General features: G+C 37.1%; 2 protein-coding genes across 2 annotated transcripts; both read left to right on the forward strand.

Moving 5' to 3' along the window:
* The first annotated feature begins 10,740 nt into the window (after window positions 1-10,740).
* Window positions 10,741-11,112, forward strand: LOC130452206 (histone H2B). The gene has a single exon (XM_056791502.1). It carries the CDS (start codon window positions 10,741-10,743, stop codon window positions 11,110-11,112), a length of 372 nt encoding a protein of 123 aa, XP_056647480.1.
* A 5,427-nt stretch (window positions 11,113-16,539) lies between these two features.
* On the forward strand, window positions 16,540-16,911 carry LOC130452205 (histone H2B). Its single transcript, XM_056791501.1, has one exon. The coding sequence runs from the start codon at window positions 16,540-16,542 to the stop codon at window positions 16,909-16,911; it is 372 nt and encodes a 123-aa protein (XP_056647479.1).
* Window positions 16,912-24,649: the final 7,738 nt, after the last annotated feature.

The following is a 24,649-nucleotide window of genomic DNA, read 5'->3' on the forward strand; positions in this document are numbered from 1 at the left end:
TAAGTATAACACATCTACTATATTGACCGAAAATTTTTTATTTTATTTACTTAAATGGTAACATCGACAAAAAAAAAAAAAAAACGGTTCTTTTCAGAACCACAATACTACTTTTTTTTATTTATATGATATATGATAACAACGAACGAACGACTGACTGACTTTAATTCAATTGATATTCCACTTAACTGAAAATTATGTATATATATATATATATATATATATATATATATATATGTATATATATATATATATATATATATATATATATATATATATATATATATATATAAAACTTTCTAACGTCGCTTTTGTTTAAAAAAGTTTCATATACTAATTCACTGTCGGCTAAAGGCAAAAAAAAACCCGACCGTCGGTAAGATAAAACATACAAAGCGGTTGGTCGGTTGCCGTTGTCAAAGTAGTTTTTGTGGCGTCTTTGAAATTATGTTATAAACACTTTCTTTTTCTTTTCAAATTGGTTTGAAATTTTAAATAAAATATGTTCATTTCCTAAAATAATATACTATACAATGTAAAAAAGAATAAAAAATGTCGGATAAAATATTAAATATTGTAATAGACAGACATAGTTGCGAATAGAGCGAAGTAGCTCGTTCAAAGAAAATTTAATCAGTCAATCAATTTATTGTAATAATTATAATTTGCTACTACCACTTACCCACCATTCGATATCTAAAATGAAATATACGCGGGTTCCAATATTGAAATTTGATATTTTTCTTATATTTAGTATGTCGGAACACATTGTTATTGAAAAATACTCATAATAATATATTAGTTGGGAACATATAGTAGAAACGTGTCGCGTAAATCAGGGTAGACATGTCACCGTTCAAATGATAATTGCGGTATTATTTCAATTCGTTTTGATATTTTTAAATATTGGTCATTATTGTGAATAGACACGTTTCTCTTTACCTTCATTGTATTTTAAGAAGGACTTTTATTTAATTTCGAAATTATATCTAAAGTGCTAAGCATCGACGGAAATAAATTTTTAACCATTTTTAAGTGGTACTTTTTTTTAATAACAAACGTTGTTAGCAATTATTAAATTATAGTAAAACTTCGGCGAAAGTTCGAAGTATACCTTAGTTAGTTATTTGTCAATTTTTTTCATTACATTCGATTCGAAAATCTCGAAGAAACCAAGGTTTTTGAGGTTGGTTTGGTTTATGAGGTTCGTTTTTTAACTTAGTTCTATTCGTTCGTTCAGTCTTCCGTCCGCTTTATTTGAATGACTCCTCTTGTAACTCATTACACGCGAAAAATTAAAAGTCTTTTATACTTTTAAGTATATAGAGAGGTGAAATTTTTTAAAACTAAATATAAAAGTACATCCAATATTTTTTTTTTTTTTTTATATCAGTTTAGTGTAGTTTATCGACGATATAATAACTCTCAAGGTTGTTTGTTAGTAGTTATGGCGGATACAGAAAATCAAACTTCGGTTGTAACCGCAACGTCTGCGTCTAATTCACCGCAGGTTTCGTCGTCTCCAATAAATAAAAAGGAAAAAAAAGCTAAAAATCCTAGGACCAAACCATCTCATCCACCGACTTCGGAAATGGTAAACAATGCGATCAAAGGTTTAAAGGAACGCGGAGGCTCATCTTTACAAGCAATTAAAAAGTACATTGCTGCCAATTACAAAGTTGATGCAGAAAAAGTAGCGCCATTCATCAAAAAATATTTGAAAGCATCTGTAGTATCGGGATCTTTGGTACAAACTAAAGGTAAAGGAGCTTCCGGATCGTTCAAGTTAGCTTCGGCAACTTCGACTGGTGGTACTTCGGCTAAAACGAATGCTATTGACAAAAAGAAAAAGAAAACAGCCGCTTCTACTCCAGGCGTAACTAAATCCAAAAAAATTGTAACAGCTGCAAAAAGAAATGCTATTATTGCAGGAGGAGGAGGAGGAGGAGGAGGAGGAGGAGGAGGAGGAGGAGTGGATAAATCGAAAAGTATTAAGAAATCTAATAAAGGCAAAAAAACGACAGGTACAGCAGCGGCTTCTTTAAAAACTTCGACAACAACAACACCAACTACTGATAAGAAAGGCGTTAAAGTTGCCAAAAAAACAGATAAAAAATCTTCGGCTAAAGGAGGAGTCGCCGCCGCCGCCGCTACCAATACAGCCAGTGCCGCATCATCCGAAATTAAAACGAAGAATCCTACTAAAGCAAAAAAATCTAATAAAGGCAGTCCCACGAAAAAGCCGAAAGCACCAAAACCGAAAACTGCGAAAGCAGCTGCTAGCAGTTCCTCTCCTAAAGCAAGAAAAGCCGCCGCCGCCGCCGCTCCTAAAAAGAAGAAATAAAAAGAATATTTTTTTTCTGACAGAAAGATAGTACAACAATCGAGAAGTATTATCGGACTGATGATGGGTACGACGACAATCGACAATAATAACAAATGGCCCTTGTCAGGGCCACAATTTTTTCATTTATTTATGAAGAAAATGAAAAACAAATAATGTTTGTTTTGATGAAACAAGAATTTTTTGAATTTCGGTTCAATAATTGATATGTTATGTTATATATAACATTTTCATCGATCGATGTAATGTAGGTTGTTACCACCTTCTAGATTTGTCTCGACCTACCTACGATATAGTAGATCTAATCTGTTTTATAAACTTTCAATTATTATATGTCGATATTGTCTAAAATTTGTTAGTTAAAAATAATAATTTTCTCTATCTCGTGCGTGCGTGCGTGTGTGTGTGTGTGTGTGTGTGTGTGTGTGTGTGTGTGTGCGTGCGTGCGTGCGTGCGTGCGTGCGTCTTCTTTACCCAATCAACAATCACATCCTTCTTTTATATTTCAATGTTTTCAAACGAACATCCTATATTTATATCAAAATATTATACTACTATCATAAATGTTAAATTATTTGTGGTTCTGAAAAGAACCGTTTTTACTTACAATATATATATAAAACAAAAAATCTATTATAATCAAATAGATAAAATGTAATTTTATATAAAAAAAAAAAAAAAATTTGTATTTATGCTCGTTCTCCGCGAATTCTTCTAGCCAATTGGATATCCTTGGGCATAATGGTGACTCTTTTAGCATGAATGGCACACAGATTAGTATCTTCGAATAGACCTACCAAATAAGCCTCACTAGCTTCCTGGAGAGCCATAACCGCTGAACTTTGAAAACGTAAATCTGTTTTAAAATCTTGTGCTATTTCACGAACCAATCGTTGAAACGGCAATTTTCTAATAAGTAATTCGGTACTCTTTTGATAACGTCTTATCTCACGAAGAGCTACAGTACCTGGCCTATAACGATGAGGTTTTTTTACTCCACCAGTAGCTGGTGCGCTTTTACGGGCGGCTTTCGTCGCTAATTGTTTACGAGGAGCTTTCCCTCCAGTCGATTTTCTAGCAGTTTGTTTAGTACGAGCCATCTTATTTTTTTTTTGTAAGTATATAAGAAATGTCAATATACTAAACCGCTATAGCAACTCGATAAACACACAATGAATGAGATAAATTTAGAGAGAGAGAGAGAGAGATTCGTTGTGAAAAATTAGGAAGGAAGGGTTTTTTTTTTTTGGTAATTTGGTTATGATTTGCATTAGGCCCTGATATAGGAATTTTTTCCTCTGCAGGGCTGGGTGTGGGGATATTTAGTTGGGAAGTGTTTGCTCGGCTGCTTCTAGCGGTGCAGTTACAATTTTTTTTTTTTTGTTAAGATTTTTTTTTTCCTTTTTATATATATTTTTTTTTTGGGGGGTTTTTTTTTTATATATTTTTTTTTGTTTATTTTTTGTTTTTTCTTAATCTAATTGGGGGTGGGCGGGTACAGCTGCGGCTGTATTATTCCCTATCGTCGGACATTTGTCTGGAGAATCGGTTCTCCAGGTTGCAGGGAAACCGCAGAAAACCTGCAACTCCGACGATGGATGAAAATGAGGGTGGGTGTTGGGGGTAGGAATTTATCTGATTGATATGGGAGCTATTATTGAGGAAATTGAGGAAGGATGAGGAGGGTCCCTTTCGCAACGGAATTCTTGATTCTATGGATCGAATCAATTAGAAGGGGCTTGGAGGTCATTTAGGCGGCTTGGAATGGGGGTTATGTCAGTATTGACATAAATGGCGTTGCTAGGGCTAAACCTACACTTTTTCAGTGGGACGTGTTTGGTTTTTGGGTGAAAGCGAAATGAATGCGGTTACCCACGCCGCTGGTTACGGTACAATTATAACCGTAAAAAGGGGGAATGAGGCGTTGTAGCGTTTCGGCTACTAGCGCCCGAGAAGTAGGGATGGCGTTCATTATTGTTGTTGCCAGGATTTCGATTAGGATTTTAGTGTCAGTAGACAGGTCGTAAGGGGTTTGAGGTTTTTCTAGGGTGACTGGGGCTGTATCCTGGGGGGCTTTCGGAGTTTCAATCCTTTTCGGACAGCGGGGGTGGAAGGCGGGGTGAGGTCCGCCGCAATTTTTACAGGTAGGGGAGTTAGCTTTTGGGCATTTTTCTGGCTTGTGACCAGAAGCACCACAGGTTGGACAAATAGGTTTGGCATTGCAGGTGTCTGCGGAGTGGCCGGTAGATGAGCAACGGTTGCAGTATTTGGGGACTGCGGGTATGGTGTTTGAATTTGAGGCTTCGCAGTAGTGCGGAAGCCCGTGGAAGTTAATACCCTTGGTTAGGGCGTGATGGTAGGCGGTTTCGGAATCTGTAATAATTCGGAACATGGATGTGGGTTTATTCGTGGATCTAGCTATAATTCTCCAAGTTTTAAGGACAGGGAATTTCAGGATAGAGAGGATCTCCAGGAACTCTTCTTCGGTGTAGGATTGGTCTACATTCTTGCAGACCAGAGAAAAGGTGGTTTTTTTGGTTTTAGTGGTGAGGGGTTTTTGGGCTCTTTGGGGAGGGTTTATCGGGATTACGACGATTTTCTCGTCGCCTATGGCGTAACGGATTTTCCTTGCCAACGTTTCGTGATGAAACGTGGAAGGAATTTTGAGGAGGGCGGTTCCATTGGGGTTAGCTTTGAGAAAGCTCATTTGTCCCCTCAACAGCTCTTGCGTGTTGAGGAGATTGTAGAGCTCTCTCTGTGAGGTATATTTAGTTGGGAGGTTTCTCAAATTGAGTGTTTGGGTGATGGTTTGGGATTGTTGGTGGGTTTTGGGGGTCTGGGATTGTTGGTGGGATCTGGGGGTCTGGGGTTGTTGGTGGGTTCTGGGAGTCTGGGTTTGACTTGGTGCCTGGGGTTTAGTGGTATTTTGGGTATTTTTTTTTTGCTTTTGAGGTATTGAGATTGACTTGGAATTTAGAGGGGGAATTTTGTTTTTGGGGATCGCGCCTTGTCGGGTATAATCAACACGCTCGGATTTAGAGTTGGACGATTTCTGCGAGACCCTAGAAGCATAGGAATCCGCAGATGGTGTTGGTGAGGAGCTTCTATTAATCTCGAGTGATTTCCGTTTGATATACTCAATGGCATTACGAACTTGGGTGAATTGATTTGGACTGTACCGCGAGTATTCTGCGACCAATTCTGCAAAGGTTTCCTCCTCAGAAGGAGAATTGGGGTTGGTAGGGAGTGGTGGGAATTCATCGATGGTGGAAACAGGTTTACTTCGGGTTTGAATGGGGGAACGGGGTACTCGGGGCATTTTCAAAAGTGAAATAGGTGAAATAAAAGATCGATAGAGTCAGATCAAGTGAGGATAAGAAATAAGGATTTCGAGAATTGAAATCCTTTGTTAGTACCTAACAAGAGTTGGCTATCAAAGCCGACAGCGGACTCACTGCCGGAGGGAGTTTCCTCCCCGGTTAAAGAATTCCTGACCCTTTTGATTGCCTGTTAGTGTTTTATAAAAATGAAAATAATATTCACCTGAAACTGGCTGATCCTAGGACTCACGTTGGTTCTTGAAACACTTGCCCCCGAAAGGGTTTATTTCATTATAAAAAAAAGCCCCGAAAAGGGCAGGTAGGTAGAGCAACAAAGCCCCGAAAGGGGCATTTTTTGCAATGGTATACACTAATAATACGAGTTTCTTTGTCAGCGAGAATTTTTAATCGCAGTAGGCGACCCTGCGTTTACCGGTGTGTTTTCTAAAATAAAACAGTGACCGATTATACAGCAGTCCTTTAATCCGTACTTGCGACCTTCTCGAAGCGCTCTAAGAAAGCAACTGAGATAAATTTAGAGAGAGAGAGAGAGATTCGTTGTGAAAAATTAGGAAGGAAGGGTTTTTTTTTTTTTTTTGGTAATTTGGTTATGATTTGCATTAGGCCCTGATATAGGAATTTTTTCCTCTGCAGGGCTGGGTGTGGGGATATTTAGTTGGGAAGTGTTTGCTCGGCTGCTTCTAGCGGTGCAGTTACATTTTTTTTTTTTGTTAAGATTTTTTTTTTCCTTTTTATATATTTTTTTTTGGGGGGTTTTTTTTTTATATATTTTTTTTTGTTTATTTTTTGTTTTTTCTTAATCTAATTGGGGGTGGGCGGGTACAGCTGCGGCTGTATTATTCCCTATCGTCGGACATTTGTCTGGAGAATCGGTTCTCCAGGTTGCAGGGAAACCGCAGAAAACCTGCAACTCCGACGATGGATGAAAATGAGGGTGGGTGTTGGGGGTAGGAATTTATCTGATTGATATGGGAGCTATTATTGAGGAAATTGAGGAAGGATGAGGAGGGTCCCTTTCGCAACGGAATTCTTGATTCTATGGATCGAATCAATTAGAAGGGGCTTGGAGGTCATTTAGGCGGCTTGGAATGGGGGTTATGTCAGTATTGACATAAATGGCGTTGCTAGGGCTAAACCTACACTTTTTCAGTGGGACGTGTTTGGTTTTTGGGTGAAAGCGAAATGAATGCGGTTACCCACGCCGCTGGTTACGGTACAATTATAACCGTAAAAAGGGGGAATGAGGCGTTGTAGCGTTTCGGCTACTAGCGCCCGAGAAGTAGGGATGGCGTTCATTATTGTTGTTGCCAGGATTTCGATTAGGATTTTAGTGTCAGTAGACAGGTCGTAAGGGGTTTGAGGTTTTTCTAGGGTGACTGGGGCTGTATCCTGGGGGGCTTTCGGAGTTTCAATCCTTTTCGGACAGCGGGGGTGGAAGGCGGGGTGAGGTCCGCCGCAATTTTTACAGGTAGGGGAGTTAGCTTTTGGGCATTTTTCTGGCTTGTGACCAGAAGCACCACAGGTTGGACAAATAGGTTTGGCAATGCAGGTGTCTGCGGAGTGGCCGGTAGATGAGCAACGGTTGCAGTATTTGGGGACTGCGGGTATGGTGTTTGAATTTGAGGCTTCGCAGTAGTGCGGAAGCCCGTGGAAGTTAATACCCTTGGTTAGGGCGTGATGGTAGGCGGTTTCGGAATCTGTAATAATTCGGAACATGGATGTGGGTTTATTCGTGGATCTAGCTATAATTCTCCAAGTTTTAAGGACAGGGAATTTCAGGATAGAGAGGATCTCCAGGAACTCTTCTTCGGTGTAGGATTGGTCTACATTCTTGCAGACCAGAGAAAAGGTGGTTTTTTTGGTTTTAGTGGTGAGGGGTTTTTGGGCTCTTTGGGGAGGGTTTATCGGGATTACGACGATTTTCTCGTCGCCTATGGCGTAACGGATTTTCCTTGCCAACGTTTCGTGATGAAACGTGGAAGGAATTTTGAGGAGGGCGGTTCCATTGGGGTTAGCTTTGAGAAAGCTCATTTGTCCCCTCAACAGCTCTTGCGTGTTGAGGAGATTGTAGAGCTCTCTCTGTGAGGTATATTTAGTTGGGAGGTTTCTCAAATTGAGTGTTTGGGTGATGGTTTGGGATTGTTGGTGGGTTTTGGGGGTCTGGGATTGTTGGTGGGTTCTGGGGGTCTGGGGTTGTTGGTGGGTTCTGGGAGTCTGGGTTTGACTTGGTGCCTGGGGTTTAGTGGTATTTTGGGTATTTTTTTTTGGCTTTTGAGGTATTGAGATTGACTTGGAATTTAGAGGGGGAATTTTGTTTTTGGGGATCGCGCCTTGTCGGGTATAATCAACACGCTGGGATTTAGAGTTGGACGATTTCTGCGAGACCCTAGAAGCATAGGAATCCGCAGATGGTGCTGGTGAGGAGCTTCTATTATTCTCGAGTGATTTCCGTTTGATATACTCAATGGCATTACGAATTTGGGTGAATTGATTTGGACTGTACCGCGAGTATTCTGCGACCAATTCTGCAAAGGTTTCCTCCTCAGAAGGAGAATTGGGGTTGGTAGGGAGTGGTGGGAATTCATCGATGGTGGAAACAGGTTTACTTCGGGTTTGAATGGGGGAACGGGGTACTCGGGGCATTTTCAAAAGTGAAATAGGTGAAATAAAAGATCGATAGAGTCAGATCAAGTGAGGATAAGAAATAAGGATTTCGAGAATTGAAATCCTTTGTTAGTACCTAACAAGAGTTGGCTATCAAAGCCGACAGCGGACTCACTGCCGGAGGGAGTTTCCTCCCCGGTTAAAGAATTCCTGACCCTTTTGATTGCCTGTTAGTGTTTTATAAAAATGAAAATAATATTCACCTGAAACTGGCTGATCCTAGGACTCACGTTGGTTCTTGAAACACTTGCCCCCGAAAGGGTTTATTTCATTATAAAAAAAAGCCCCGAAAAGGGCAGGTAGGTAGAGCAACAAAGCCCCGAAAGGGGCATTTTTTGCAATGGTATACACTAATAATACGAGTTTCTTTGTCAGCGAGAATTTTTAATCGCAGTAGGCGACCCTGCGTTTACCGGTGTGTTTTCTAAAATAAAACAGTGACCGATTATACAGCAGTCCTTTAATCCGTACTTGCGACCTTCTCGAAGCGCTCTAAGAAAGCAACTGTGAGATAAATTTATTTATGACCTTCTTTTATAGCTTTGCCCAACATTACGGAGTACTAATCTGGGATTGGTGCGTACTTTTTCTAATGGGCGGAGCCGATAGTTATTATAAAGAGATTAGGGAAAATTCTTAGGTCAGTATTTTGAAGTCTTTTCGAAGTTATCATCGGATTGTTTTAGGTATATAGAAAAAACAAAATAAAAGAAAAATAATGACCGGTCGTGGTAAAGGTGGTAAAGGACTTGGAAAAGGGGGTGCAAAACGACACCGAAAAGTTTTACGTGATAATATCCAAGGAATTACCAAACCTGCTATTAGAAGATTAGCTAGACGTGGAGGAGTAAAACGTATATCGGGATTAATTTACGAAGAAACTCGTGGAGTTTTGAAAGTGTTTTTGGAAAATGTTATTAGAGATGCCGTAACATATACTGAACATGCTAAGAGAAAAACGGTAACGGCTATGGATGTTGTTTATGCTTTAAAACGTCAAGGTCGTACTTTATATGGTTTTGGTGGTTAATTTTCATTTTTCATATTTGAAGTAGAAGAATATGTCCTCCATCGCATTCTTCCCATAGCATATGTATATATACAAAAAAAAAAAAAAACGGTTCTTTTCAGAACCACAACATATTTTGCTTGAATATGAAAATAAAAAAAAAATAAATAACTTACACATTAGTTTGTTCTCTTATATATAAGAACAACCTCGCATTTATTGATACGCACATACATATACACTACATACATACATATAGATAAGAACATAAGCGAGTAGAGGAACTTTTATTTATCTTCATCTCATTATTTGCAATTTTTATTTCTAGTACGAACGTTATTATTAACGATGCTGAAAATAATCACATTAACCAACCACAATTCCAGTTATTATTACAGATGATAAGTTTTCTTATATATCAGGACATTTATTTATTTTTTTTTTTATCTAACAGTACGTTACACGAGAATCTCTTCTATCTCAACCAAAGAAAATAGAGAAATCAACGAATCAATAAATCTATCTAGCTCTATATATATATATATATATATATATATATAAATTTAACTATATTATAATCTCTTTTTTTATATATATATATAAAAATAAAAAAAATTGTGGCCCTTAAAAGGGCCGGTTTATGCATATGTATTTCGATAAAATAAAGAAAAATAATATAATTAATAAAGAATTAAGCTTTCTTTTCTGTCTTTTTCGGTAAAAGTACAGCTTGAATGTTAGGAAGAACACCACCTTGTGCGATGGTTACTCCAGACAACAATTTATTCAATTCTTCATCGTTTCTAATGGCTAATTGTAAATGCCTTGGAATTATACGGGTCTTTTTGTTATCTCTAGCAGCATTTCCTGCTAATTCGAGTACTTCGGCTGCCAAATATTCCATAACAGCTGCCAAATATACTGGAGCTCCGGCACCGACTCGTTCTGCATAATTGCCTTTTCTCAACAAACGATGTATACGTCCTACAGGAAATTGTAATCCAGCTCGGTTTGAGCGAGACTTTGCCTTTCCCTTTACTTTACCACCTTTACCACGTCCAGACATTTTTTTTTATATATATTTTTCTTTTTCAAAAAAAAAAAAAAAATAGAACTGTGTCAATTGAAAACTATGAAGCGCAACCGATGCGACGAAACTAACTGTTAAACAAAAAATTTACACTCGACCTATCTATTTATATTAACATGCCCTACCAATGAAATTATAGCAAATGCGCAAACGTAGAAAGGCGGAGCCTATTAGAATTACGTACGTTGATATAAAAGAGATGGACATAAGTGCTGTTAACTGCTAATTTTACCCATTTTTCGATAAAAACGGTACGTCATTCGAGTGTTTTTATTTTATTTCAAGAGAAATAATGCCACCAAAAGCTAGCGGAAAGGCAGCGAAAAAAGCCGGAAAGGCTCAAAAGAATATTTCGAAAGCCGATAAAAAGAAAAAAAGGAGGAGGAAGGAAAGTTATGCTATTTACATTTACAAAGTACTTAAGCAAGTTCATCCTGATACCGGTATATCGAGTAAAGCTATGAGTATAATGAATAGTTTTGTTAATGATATATTCGAACGAATCGCCGCCGAAGCATCCAGATTGGCTCATTATAATAAACGTTCAACAATTACAAGTAGAGAAATTCAAACTGCAGTGAGATTATTGCTTCCCGGAGAATTAGCAAAACACGCAGTCAGTGAAGGAACTAAAGCCGTTACCAAATATACTAGTTCTAAATAATAAGTATAACACATCTACTATATTGACCGAAAATTTTTTATTTTATTTACTTAAATGGTAACATCGACAAAAAAAAAAAAAAAACGGTTCTTTTCAGAACCACAATACTACTTTTTTTTATTTATATGATATATGATAACAACGAACGAACGACTGACTGACTTTAATTCAATTGATATTCCACTTAACTGAAAATTATGTATATATATATATATATATATATATATATGTATATATATATATATATATATATATATATATATATATATATATATATATATATATAAAAACTTTCTAACGTCGCTTTTGTTTAAAAAAGTTTCATATACTAATTCACTGTCGGCTAAAGGCAAAAAAAAACCCGACCGTCGGTAAGATAAAACATACAAAGCGGTTGGTCGGTTGCCGTTGTCAAAGTAGTTTTTGTGGCGTCTTTGAAATTATGTTATAAACACTTTCTTTTTCTTTTCAAATTGGTTTGAAATTTTAAATAAAATATGTTCATTTCCTAAAATAATATACTATACAATGTAAAAAAGAATAAAAAATGTCGGATAAAATATTAAATATTGTAATAGACAGACATAGTTGCGAATAGAGCGAAGTAGCTCGTTCAAAGAAAATTTAATCAGTCAATCAATTTATTGTAATAATTATAATTTGCTACTACCACTTACCCACCATTCGATATCTAAAATGAAATATACGCGGGTTCCAATATTGAAATTTGATATTTTTCTTATATTTAGTATGTCGGAACACATTGTTATTGAAAAATACTCATAATAATATATTAGTTGGGAACATATAGTAGAAACGTGTCGCGTAAATCAGGGTAGACATGTCACCGTTCAAATGATAATTGCGGTATTATTTCAATTCGTTTTGATATTTTTAAATATTGGTCATTATTGTGAATAGACACGTTTCTCTTTACCTTCATTGTATTTTAAGAAGGACTTTTATTTAATTTCGAAATTATATCTAAAGTGCTAAGCATCGACGGAAATAAATTTTTAACCATTTTTAAGTGGTACTTTTTTTTAATAACAAACGTTGTTAGCAATTATTAAATTATAGTAAAACTTCGGCGAAAGTTCGAAGTATACCTTAGTTAGTTATTTGTCAATTTTTTTCATTACATTCGATTCGAAAATCTCGAAGAAACCAAGGTTTTTGAGGTTGGTTTGGTTTATGAGGTTCGTTTTTTAACTTAGTTCTATTCGTTCGTTCAGTCTTCCGTCCGCTTTATTTGAATGACTCCTCTTGTAACTCATTACACGCGAAAAATTAAAAGTCTTTTATACTTTTAAGTATATAGAGAGGTGAAATTTTTTAAAACTAAATATAAAAGTACATCCAATATTTTTTTTTTTTTTTTATATCAGTTTAGTGTAGTTTATCGACGATATAATAACTCTCAAGGTTGTTTGTTAGTAGTTATGGCGGATACAGAAAATCAAACTTCGGTTGTAACCGCAACGTCTGCGTCTAATTCACCGCAGGTTTCGTCGTCTCCAATAAATAAAAAGGAAAAAAAAGCTAAAAATCCTAGGACCAAACCATCTCATCCACCGACTTCGGAAATGGTAAACAATGCGATCAAAGGTTTAAAGGAACGCGGAGGCTCATCTTTACAAGCAATTAAAAAGTACATTGCTGCCAATTACAAAGTTGATGCAGAAAAAGTAGCGCCATTCATCAAAAAATATTTGAAAGCATCTGTAGTATCGGGATCTTTGGTACAAACTAAAGGTAAAGGAGCTTCCGGATCGTTCAAGTTAGCTTCGGCAACTTCGACTGGTGGTACTTCGGCTAAAACGAATGCTATTGACAAAAAGAAAAAGAAAACAGCCGCTTCTACTCCAGGCGTAACTAAATCCAAAAAAATTGTAACAGCTGCAAAAAGAAATGCTATTATTGCAGGAGGAGGAGGAGGAGGAGGAGGAGGAGGAGTGGATAAATCGAAAAGTATTAAGAAATCTAATAAAGGCAAAAAAACGACAGGTACAGCAGCGGCTTCTTTAAAAACTTCGACAACAACAACACCAACTACTGATAAGAAAGGCGTTAAAGTTGCCAAAAAAACAGATAAAAAATCTTCGGCTAAAGGAGGAGTCGCCGCCGCCGCCGCTACCAATACAGCCAGTGCCGCATCATCCGAAATTAAAACGAAGAATCCTACTAAAGCAAAAAAATCTAATAAAGGCAGTCCCACGAAAAAGCCGAAAGCACCAAAACCGAAAACTGCGAAAGCAGCTGCTAGCAGTTCCTCTCCTAAAGCAAGAAAAGCCGCCGCCGCCGCCGCTCCTAAAAAGAAGAAATAAAAAGAATATTTTTTTTCTGACAGAAAGATAGTACAACAATCGAGAAGTATTATCGGACTGATGATGGGTACGACGACAATCGACAATAATAACAAATGGCCCTTGTCAGGGCCACAATTTTTTCATTTATTTATGAAGAAAATGAAAAACAAATAATGTTTGTTTTGATGAAACAAGAATTTTTTGAATTTCGGTTCAATAATTGATATGTTATGTTATATATAACATTTTCATCGATCGATGTAATGTAGGTTGTTACCACCTTCTAGATTTGTCTCGACCTACCTACGATATAGTAGATCTAATCTGTTTTATAAACTTTCAATTATTATATGTCGATATTGTCTAAAATTTGTTAGTTAAAAATAATAATTTTCTCTATCTCGTGCGTGCGTGCGTGCGTGTGTGTGTGTGTGTGTGTGTGTGTGTGTGTGTGTGTGTGTGTGCGTGCGTGCGTGCGTCTTCTTTACCCAATCAACAATCACATCCTTCTTTTATATTTCAATGTTTTCAAACGAACATCCTATATTTATATCAAAATATTATACTACTATCATAAATGTTAAATTATTTGTGGTTCTGAAAAGAACCGTTTTTACTTACAATATATATATAAAACAAAAAATCTATTATAATCAAATAGATAAAATGTAATTTTATATAAAAAAAAAAAAAAAAAAAATTTGTATTTATGCTCGTTCTCCGCGAATTCTTCTAGCCAATTGGATATCCTTGGGCATAATGGTGACTCTTTTAGCATGAATGGCACACAGATTAGTATCTTCGAATAGACCTACCAAATAAGCCTCACTAGCTTCCTGGAGAGCCATAACCGCTGAACTTTGAAAACGTAAATCTGTTTTAAAATCTTGTGCTATTTCACGAACCAATCGTTGAAACGGCAATTTTCTAATAAGTAATTCGGTACTCTTTTGATAACGTCTTATCTCACGAAGAGCTACAGTACCTGGCCTATAACGATGAGGTTTTTTCACTCCACCAGTAGCTGGTGCGCTTTTACGGGCGGCTTTCGTCGCTAATTGTTTACGAGGAGCTTTCCCTCCAGTCGATTTTCTAGCAGTTTGTTTAGTACGAGCCATCTTATTTTTTTTTTGTAAGTATATAAGAAATGTCAATATACTAAACCGCTATAGCAACTCGATAAACACACAATGAATGAGATAAATTTATTTATGACCTTCTTTTATAGCTTTGCCCAACATTACGGAGTACTAATCTGGGATTGGTGCGTACTTTTTCTAATGGGCGGAGCCGATAGTTATTATAAAGAGATTAGGGAAAATTCTTAGGTCAGTATTTTGAAGTCTTTTCGAAGTTATCATCGGATTGTTTTAGGTATATAGAAAAAACAAAATAAAAGAAAAATAATGACCGGTCGTGGTAAAGGTGGTAAAGGACTTGGAAAAGGGGGTGCAAAACGACACCGAAAAGTTTTACGTGATAATATCCAAGGAATTACCAAACCTGCTATTAGAAGATTAGCTAGACGTGGAGGAGTAAAACGTATATCGGGATTAATTTACGAAGAAACTCGTGGAGTTTTGAAAGTGTTTTTGGAAAATGTTATTAGAGATGCCGTAACATATACTGAACATGCTAAGAGAAAAACGGTAACGGCTATGGATGTTGTTTATGCTTTAAAACGTCAAGGTCGTACTTTATATGGTTTTGGTGGTTAATTTTCATTTTTCATATTTGAAGTAGAAGAATATGTCCTCCATCGCATTCTTCCCATAGCATATGTATATATACAAAAAAAAAAAAAACGGTTCTTTTCAGAACCACAACATATTTTGCTTGAATATGAAAATAAAAAAAAAATAAATAACTTACACATTAGTTTGTTCTCTTATATATAAGAACAACCTCGCATTTATTGATACGCACATACATATACACTACATACATACATATAGATAAGAACATAAGCGAGTAGAGGAACTTTTATTTATCTTCATCTCATTATTTGCAATTTTTATTTCTAGTACGAACGTTATTATTAACGATGCTGAAAATAATCACATTAACCAACCACAATTCCAGTTATTATTACAGATGATAAGTTTTCTTATATATCAGGACATTTATTTATTTTTTTTTTTATCTAACAGTACGTTACACGAGAATCTCTTCTATCTCAACCAAAGAGAAAATAGAGAAATCAACGAATCAATAAATCTATCTAGCTCTATATATATATATATATATATATATATATATATATATATATATATATATATATATATATATATATATATATTTAACTATATTATAATCTCTTTTTTTATATATATATATAAAAATAAAAAAAATTGTGGCCCTTAAAAGGGCCGGTTTATGCATATGTATTTCGATAAAATAAAGAAAAATAATATAATTAATAAAGAATTAAGCTTTCTTTTCTGTCTTTTTCGGTAAAAGTACAGCTTGAATGTTAGGAAGAACACCACCTTGTGCGATGGTTACTCCAGACAACAATTTATTCAATTCTTCATCGTTTCTAATGGCTAATTGTAAATGCCTTGGAATTATACGGGTCTTTTTGTTATCTCTAGCAGCATTTCCTGCTAATTCGAGTACTTCGGCTGCCAAATATTCCATAACAGCTGCCAAATATACTGGAGCTCCGGCACCGACTCGTTCTGCATAATTGCCTTTTCTCAACAAACGATGTATACGTCCTACAGGAAATTGTAATCCAGCTCGGTTTGAGCGAGACTTTGCCTTTCCCTTTACTTTACCACCTTTACCACGTCCAGACATTTTTTTTTATATATATTTTTCTTTTTCAAAAAAAAAAAAAAAATAGAACTGTGTCAATTGAAAACTATGAAGCGCAACCGATGCGACGAAACTAACTGTTAAACAAAAAATTTACACTCGACCTATCTATTTATATTAACATGCCCTACCAATGAAATTATAGCAAATGCGCAAACGTAGAAAGGCGGAGCCTATTAGAATTACGTACGTTGATATAAAAGAGATGGACATAAGTGCTGTTAACTGCTAATTTTACCCATTTTTCGATAAAAACGGTACGTCATTCGAGTGTTTTTATTTTATTTCAAGAGAAATAATGCCACCAAAAGCTAGCGGAAAGGCAGCGAAAAAAGCCGGAAAGGCTCAAAAGAATATTTCGAAAGCCGATAAAAAGAAAAAAAGGAGGAGGAAGGAAAGTTATGCTATTTACATTTACAAAGTACTTAAGCAAGTTCATCCTGATACCGGTATATCGAGTAAAGCTATGAGTATAATGAATAGTTTTGTTAATGATATATTCGAACGAATCGCCGCCGAAGCATCCAGATTGGCTCATTATAATAAACGTTCAACAATTACAAGTAGAGAAATTCAAACTGCAGTGAGATTATTGCTTCCCGGAGAATTAGCAAAACACGCAGTCAGTGAAGGAACTAAAGCCGTTACCAAATATACTAGTTCTAAATAATAAGTATAACACATCTACTATATTGACCGAAAATTTTTTATTTTATTTACTTAAATGGTAACATCGACAAAAAAAAAAAAAAAACGGTTCTTTTCAGAACCACAATACTACTTTTTTTTATTTATATGATATATGATAACAACGAACGAACGACTGACTGACTTTAATTCAATTGATATTCCACTTAACTGAAAATTATGTATATATATATATATATATATATATATATATGTATATATATATATATATATATATATATATATATATATATATATATATATATATATATACTTTCTAACGTCGCTTTTGTTTAAAAAAGTTTCATATACTAATTCACTGTCGGCTAAAGGCAAAAAAAAACCCGACCGTCGGTAAGATAAAACATACAAAGCGGTTGGTCGGTTGCCGTTGTCAAAGTAGTTTTTGTGGCGTCTTTGAAATTATGTTATAAACACTTTCTTTTTCTTTTCAAATTGGTTTGAAATTTTAAATAAAATATGTTCATTTCCTAAAATAATATACTATACAATGTAAAAAAGAATAAAAAATGTCGGATAAAATATTAAATATTGTAATAGACAGACATAGTTGCGAATAGAGCGAAGTAGCTCGTTCAAAGAAAATTTAATCAGTCAATCAATTTATTGTAATAATTATAATTTGCTACTACCACTTACCCACCATTCGATATCTAAAATGAAATATACGCGGGTTCCAATATTGAAATTTGATATTTTTCTTATATTTAGTATGTCGGAACACATTGTTATTGAAAAATACTCATAATAATATATTAGTTGGGAACATATAGTAGAAACGTGTCGCGTAAATCAGGGTAGACATGTCACCGTTCAAATGATAATTGCGGTATTATTTCAATTCGTTTTGATATTTTTAAATATTGGTCATTATTGTGAATAGACACGTTTCTCTTTACCTTCATTGTATTTTAAGAAGGACTTTTATTTAATTTCGAAATTATATCTAAAGTGCTAAGCATCGACGGAAATAAATTTTTAACCATTTTTAAGTGGTACTTTTTTTTAATAACAAACGTTGTTAGCAATTATTAAATTATAGTAAAACTTCGGCGAAAGTTCGAAGTATACCTTAGTTAGTTATTTGTCAATTTTTTTCATTACATTCGATTCGAAAATCTCGAAGAAACCAAGGTTTTTGAGGTTGGTTTGGTTTATGAGGTTCGTTTTTTAACTTAGTTCTATTCGTTCGTTCAGTCTTCCGTCCGCTTTATTTGAATGACTCCTCTTGTAACTCATTACACGCGAAAAATTAAAAGTCTTTTATACTTTTAAGTATATAGAGAGGTGAAATTTTTTAAAACTAAATATAAAAGTACATCCAATATTTTTTTTTTTTTTTTATATCAGTTTAGTGTAGTTTATCGACGATATAATAACTCTCAAGGTTGTTTGTTAGTAGTTATGGCGGATACAGAAAATCAAACTTCGGTTGTAACCGCAACGTCTGCGTCTAATTCACCGCAGGTTTCGTCGTCTCCAATAAATAAAAAGGAAAAAAAAGCTAAAAATCCTAGGACCAAACCATCTCATCCACCGACTTCGGAAATGGTAAACAATGCGATCAAAGGTTTAAAGGAACGCGGAGGCTCATCTTTACAAGCAATTAAAAAGTACATTGCTGCCAATTACAAAGTTGATGCAGAAAAAGTAGCGCCATTCATCAAAAAATATTTGAAAGCATCTGTAGTATCGGGATCTTTGGTACAAACTAAAGGTAAAGGAGCTTCCGGATCGTTCAAGTTAGCTTCGGCAACTTCGACTGGTGGTACTTCGGCTAAAACGAATGCTATTGACAAAAAGAAAAAGAAAACAGCCGCTTCTACTCCAGGCGTAACTAAATCCAAAAAAATTGTAACAGCTGCAAAAAGAAATGCTATTATTGCAGGAGGAGGAGGAGGAGGAGGAGGAGGAGGAGTGGATAAATCGAAAAGTATTAAGAAATCTAATAAAGGCAAAAAAACGACAGGTACAGCAGCGGCTTCTTTAAAAACTTCGACAACAACAACACCAACTACTGATAAGAAAGGCGTTAAAGTTGCCAAAAAAACAGATAAAAAATCTTCGGCTAAAGGAGGAGTCGCCGCCGCCGCCGCTACCAATACAGCCAGTGCCGCATCATCCGAAATTAAAACGAAGAATCCTACTAAAGCAAAAAAATCTAATAAAGGCAGTCCCACGAAAAAGCCGAAAGCACCAAAACCGAAAACTGCGAAAGCAGCTGCTAGCAGTTCCTCTCCTAAAGCAAGAAAAGCCGCCGCCGCCGCCGCTCCTAAAAAGAAGAAATAAAAAGAATATTTTTTTTCTGACAGAAAGATAGTACAACAATCGAGAAGTATTATCGGACTGATGATGGGTACGACGACAATCGACAATAATAACAAATGGCCCTTGTCAGGGCCACAATTTTTTCATTTATTTATGAAGAAAATGAAAAACAAATAATGTTTGTTTTGATGAAACAAGAATTTTTTGAATTTCGGTTCAATAATTGATATGTTATGTTATATATAACATTTTCATCGATCGATGTAATGTAGGTTGTTACCACCTTCTAGATTTGTCTCGACCTACCTACGATATAGTAGATCTAATCTGTTTTATAAACTTTCAATTATTATATGTCGATATTGTCTAAAATTTGTTAGTTAAAAATAATAATTTTCTCTATCTCGTGCGTGCGTGCGTGCGTGCGTGTGTGTGTGTGTGTGTGTGTGTGTGTGTGTGTGTGTGTGTGTGTGTGTGTGTGTGTGTGTGTGTGTGTGTGTGTGTGTGTGTGTGTGCGTGCGTGCGTGCGTGCGTGCGTCTTCTTTACCCAATCAACAATCACATCCTTCTTTTATATTTCAATGTTTTCAAACGAACATCCTATATTTATATCAAAATATTATACTACTATCATAAATGTTAAATTATTTGTGGTTCTGAAAAGAACCGTTTTTACTTACAATATATATATAAAACAAAAAATCTATTATAATCAAATAGATAAAATGTAATTTTATATAAAAAAAAAAAAAAAAAAAAATTTGTATTTATGCTCGTTCTCCGCGAATTCTTCTAGCCAATTGGATATCCTTGGGCATAATGGTGACTCTTTTAGCATGAATGGCACACAGATTAGTATCTTCGAATAGACCTACCAAATAAGCCTCACTAGCTTCCTGGAGAGCCATAACCGCTGAACTTTGAAAACGTAAATCTGTTTTAAAATCTTGTGCTATTTCACGAACCAATCGTTGAAACGGCAATTTTCTAATAAGTAATTCGGTACTCTTTTGATAACGTCTTATCTCACGAAGAGCTACAGTACCTGGCCTATAACGATGAGGTTTTTTTACTCCACCAGTAGCTGGTGCGCTTTTACGGGCGGCTTTCGTCGCTAATTGTTTACGAGGAGCTTTCCCTCCAGTCGATTTTCTAGCAGTTTGTTTAGTACGAGCCATCTTATTTTTTTTTTGTAAGTATATAAGAAATGTCAATATACTAAACCGCTATAGCAACTCGATAAACACACAATGAATGAGATAAATTTAGAGAGAGAGAGAGAGAGATTCGTTGTGAAAAATTAGGAAGGAAGGTTTTTTTTTTTTTTTTTGGTAATTTGGTTATGATTTGCATTAGGCCCTGATATAGGAATTTTTTCCTCTGCAGGGCTGGGTGTGGGGATATTTAGTTGGGAAGTGTTTGCTCGGCTGCTTCTAGCGGTGCAGTTACATTTTTTTTTTGTTAAGATTTTTTTTTTCTTTTTTATATTTTTTTTTGGGGGTTTTTTTTTTTTATATATTTTTTTTTGTTTATTTTTTGTTTTTTCTTAATCTAATTGGGGGTGGGCGGGTACAGCTGCGGCTGTATTATTCCCTATCGTCGGACATTTGTCTGGAGAATCGGTTCTCCAGGTTGCAGGGAAACCGCAGAAAACCTGCAACTCCGACGATGGATGAAAATGAGGGTGGGTGTTGGGGGTAGGAATTTATCTGATTGATATGGGAGCTATTATTGAGGAAATTGAGGAAGGATGAGGAGGGTCCCTTTCGCAACGGAATTCTTGATTCTATGGATCGAATCAATTAGAAGGGGCTTGGAGGTCATTTAGGCGGCTTGGAATGGGGGTTATGTCAGTATTGACATAAATGGCGTTGCTAGGGCTAAACCTACACTTTTTCAGTGGGACGTGTTTGGTTTTTGGGTGAAAGCGAAATGAATGCGGTTACCCACGCCGCTGGTTACGGTACAATTATAACCGTAAAAAGGGGGAATGAGGCGTTGTAGCGTTTCGGCTACTAGCGCCCGAGAAGTAGGGATGGCGTTCATTATTGTTGTTGCCAGGATTTCGATTAGGATTTTAGTGTCAGTAGACAGGTCGTAAGGGGTTTGAGGTTTTTCTAGGGTGACTGGGGCTGTATCCTGGGGGGCTTTCGGAGTTTCAATTCTTTTCGGACAGCGGGGGTGGAAGGCGGGGTGAGGTCCGCCGCAATTTTTACAGGTAGGGGAGTTAGCTTTTGGGCATTTTTCTGGCTTGTGACCAGAAGCACCACAGGTTGGACAAATAGGTTTGGCATTGCAGGTGTCTGCGGAGTGGCCGGTAGATGAGCAACGGTTGCAGTATTTGGGGACTGCGGGTATGGTGTTTGAATTTGAGGCTTCGCAGTAGTGCGGAAGCCCGTGGAAGTTAATACCCTTGGTTAGGGCGTGATGGTAGGCGGTTTCGGAATCTGTAATAATTCGGAACATGGATGTGGGTTTATTCGTGGATCTAGCTATAATTCTCCAAGTTTTAAGGACAGGGAATTTCAGGATAGAGAGGATCTCCAGGAACTCTTCTTCGGTGTAGGATTGGTCTACATTCTTGCAGACCAGAGAAAAGGTGGTTTTTTTGGTTTTAGTGGTGAGGGGTTTTTGGGCTCTTTGGGGAGGGTTTATCGGGATTACGACGATTTTCTCGTCGCCTATGGCGAAACGGATTTTCCTAGCCAACGTTTCGTGATGAAACGTGGAAGGAATTTTGAGGAGGGCGGTTCCATTGGGGTTAGCTTTGAGAAAGCTCATTTGTCCCCTCAACAGCTCTTGCGTGTTGAGGAGATTGTAGAGCTCTCTCTGTGAGGTATATTTAGTTGGGAGGTTTCTCAAATTGAGTGTTTGGGTGATGGTTTGGGATTGTTGGTGGGTTTTGGGGGTCTGGGATTGTTGGTGGGTTCTGGGGGTCTGGGGTTGTTGGTGGGTTCTGGGAGTCTGGGTTTGACTTGGTGCCTGGGGTTTAGTGGTATTTTGGGTATTTTTTTTTTGCTTTTGAGGTATTGAGATTGACTTGGAATTAAGAGGGGGAATTTTGTTTTTGGGGATCGCGCCTTGTCGGGTATAATCAACACGCTGGGATTTAGAGTTGGACGATTTCTGCGAGACCCTAGAAGCATAGGAATCCGCAGATGGTGTTGGTGAGGAGCTTCTATTATTCTCGAGTGATTTCCGTTTGATATACTCAATGGCATTACGAACTTGGGTGAATTGATTTGGACTGTACCGCGAGTATTCTGCGACCAATTCTGCAAAGGTTTCCTCCTCAGAAGGAGAATTGGGGTTGGTAGGGAGTGGTGGGAATTCATCGATGGTGGAAACAGGTTTACTTCGGGTTTGAATGGGGGAACGGGGTACTCGGGGCATTTTCAAAAGTGAAATAGGTGAAATAAAAGATCGATAGAGTCAGATCAAGTGAGGATAAGAAATAAGGATTTCGAGAATTGAAATCCTTTGTTAGTACCTAACAAGAGTTGGCTATCAAAGCCGACAGCGGACTCACTGCCGGAGGGAGTTTCCTCCCCGGTTAAAGAATTCCTGACCCTTTTGATTGCCTGTTAGTGTTTTATAAAAATGAAAATAATATTCACCTGAAACTGGCTGATCCTAGGACTCACGTTGGTTCTTGAAACACTTGCCCCCGAAAGGGTTTATTTCATTATAAAAAAAAAGCCCCGAAAAGGGCAGGTAGGTAGAGCAACAAAGCCCCGAAAGGGGCACTTTTGCAACTGTTAACTGTTCACGCTAAAATGTGCTGACGCTGTAATGTTTAATACTTTCTTTGTAAGCGAGAGTTTGAATCGCAGTAGGCGACCCTGCGTTTACCGGTGTGTTTTCTAAAATAAAACAGTGACCGATTATACAGCAGTCCTTTAATCCGTACTTGCGACCTTCTCGAAGCGCTCTGGAGATAAATTTAGAGAGAGAGAGAGATTCGTTGTGAAAAATTAGGAAGGAAGGGTTTTTTTTTTTTTTGGTAATTTGGTTATGATTTGCATTAGGCCCTGATATAGGAATTTTTTCCTCTGCAGGGCTGGGTGTGGGGATATTTAGTTGGGAAGTGTTTGCTCGGCTGCTTCTAGCGGTGCAGTTACATTTTTTTTTTTTTGTTAAGATTTTTTTTTTTTTTTCTCTTTTATATTTTTTTGGGGGTTTTTTTTTTTTTATATATTTTTTTTTGTTTATTTTTTGTTTTTTCTTAATCTAATTGGGGGTGGGCGGGTACAGCTGCGGCTGTATTATTCCCTATCGTCGGACATTTGTCTGGAGAATCGGTTCTCCAGGTTGCAGGGAAACCGCAGAAAACCTGCAACTCCGACGATGGATGAAAATGAGGGTGGGTGTTGGGGGTAGGAATTTATCTGATTGATATGGGAGCTATTATTGAGGAAATTGAGGAAGGATGAGGAGGGTCCCTTTCGCAACGGAGTTCTTGATTCTATGGATCGAATCAATTAGAAGGGGCTTGGAGGTCATTTAGGCGGCTTGGAATGGGGGTTATGTCAGTATTGACATAAATGGCGTTGCTAGGGCTAAACCTACACTTTTTCAGTGGGACGTGTTTGGTTTTTGGGTGAAAGCGAAATGAATGCGGTTACCCACGCCGCTGGTTACGGTACAATTATAACCGTAAAAAGGGGGAATGAGGCGTTGTAGCGTTTCGGCTACTAGCGCCCGAGAAGTAGGGATGGCGTTCATTATTGTTGTTGCCAGGATTTCGATTAGGATTTTAGTGTCAGTAGACAGGTCGTAAGGGGTTTGAGGTTTTTCTAGGGTGACTGGGGCTGTATCCTGGGGGGCTTTCGGAGTTTCAATCCTTTTCGGACAGCGGGGGTGGAAGGCGGGGTGAGGTCCGCCGCAATTTTTACAGGTAGGGGAGTTAGCTTTTGGGCATTTTTCTGGCTTGTGACCAGAAGCACCACAGGTTGGACAAATAGGTTTGGCATTGCAGGTGTCTGCGGAGTGGCCGGTAGATGAGCAACGGTTGCAGTATTTGGGGACTGCGGGTATGGTGTTTGAATTTGAGGCTTCGCAGTAGTGCGGAAGCCCGTGGAAGTTAATACCCTTGGTTAGGGCGTGATGGTAGGCGGTTTCGGAATCTGTAATAATTCGGAACATGGATGTGGGTTTATTCGTGGATCTAGCTATAATTCTCCAAGTTTTAAGGACAGGGAATTTCAGGATAGAGAGGATCTCCAGGAACTCTTCTTCGGTGTAGGATTGGTCTACATTCTTGCAGACCAGAGAAAAGGTGGTTTTTTTGGTTTTAGTGGTGAGGGGTTTTTGGGCTCTTTGGGGAGGGTTTATCGGGATTACGACGATTTTCTCGTCGCCTATGGCGTAACGGATTTTCCTTGCCAACGTTTCGTGATGAAACGTGGAAGGAATTTTGAGGAGGGCGGTTC

Source organism: Diorhabda sublineata, unplaced genomic scaffold (assembly GCF_026230105.1).
Source record: "Diorhabda sublineata isolate icDioSubl1.1 unplaced genomic scaffold, icDioSubl1.1 Dsub_29, whole genome shotgun sequence".
Lineage (NCBI taxonomy): Eukaryota > Metazoa > Arthropoda > Insecta > Coleoptera > Chrysomelidae > Diorhabda > Diorhabda sublineata.

Excerpts from the sequence above, each read along its gene's own strand:
- LOC130452206 (XM_056791502.1), top strand. The coding sequence starts at position 10,741 with ATGCCACCAAAAGCTAGCGGAAAGGCAGCGAAAAAAGCCGGAAAGGCT.
- LOC130452205 (XM_056791501.1), top strand. The coding sequence starts at position 16,540 with ATGCCACCAAAAGCTAGCGGAAAGGCAGCGAAAAAAGCCGGAAAGGCT.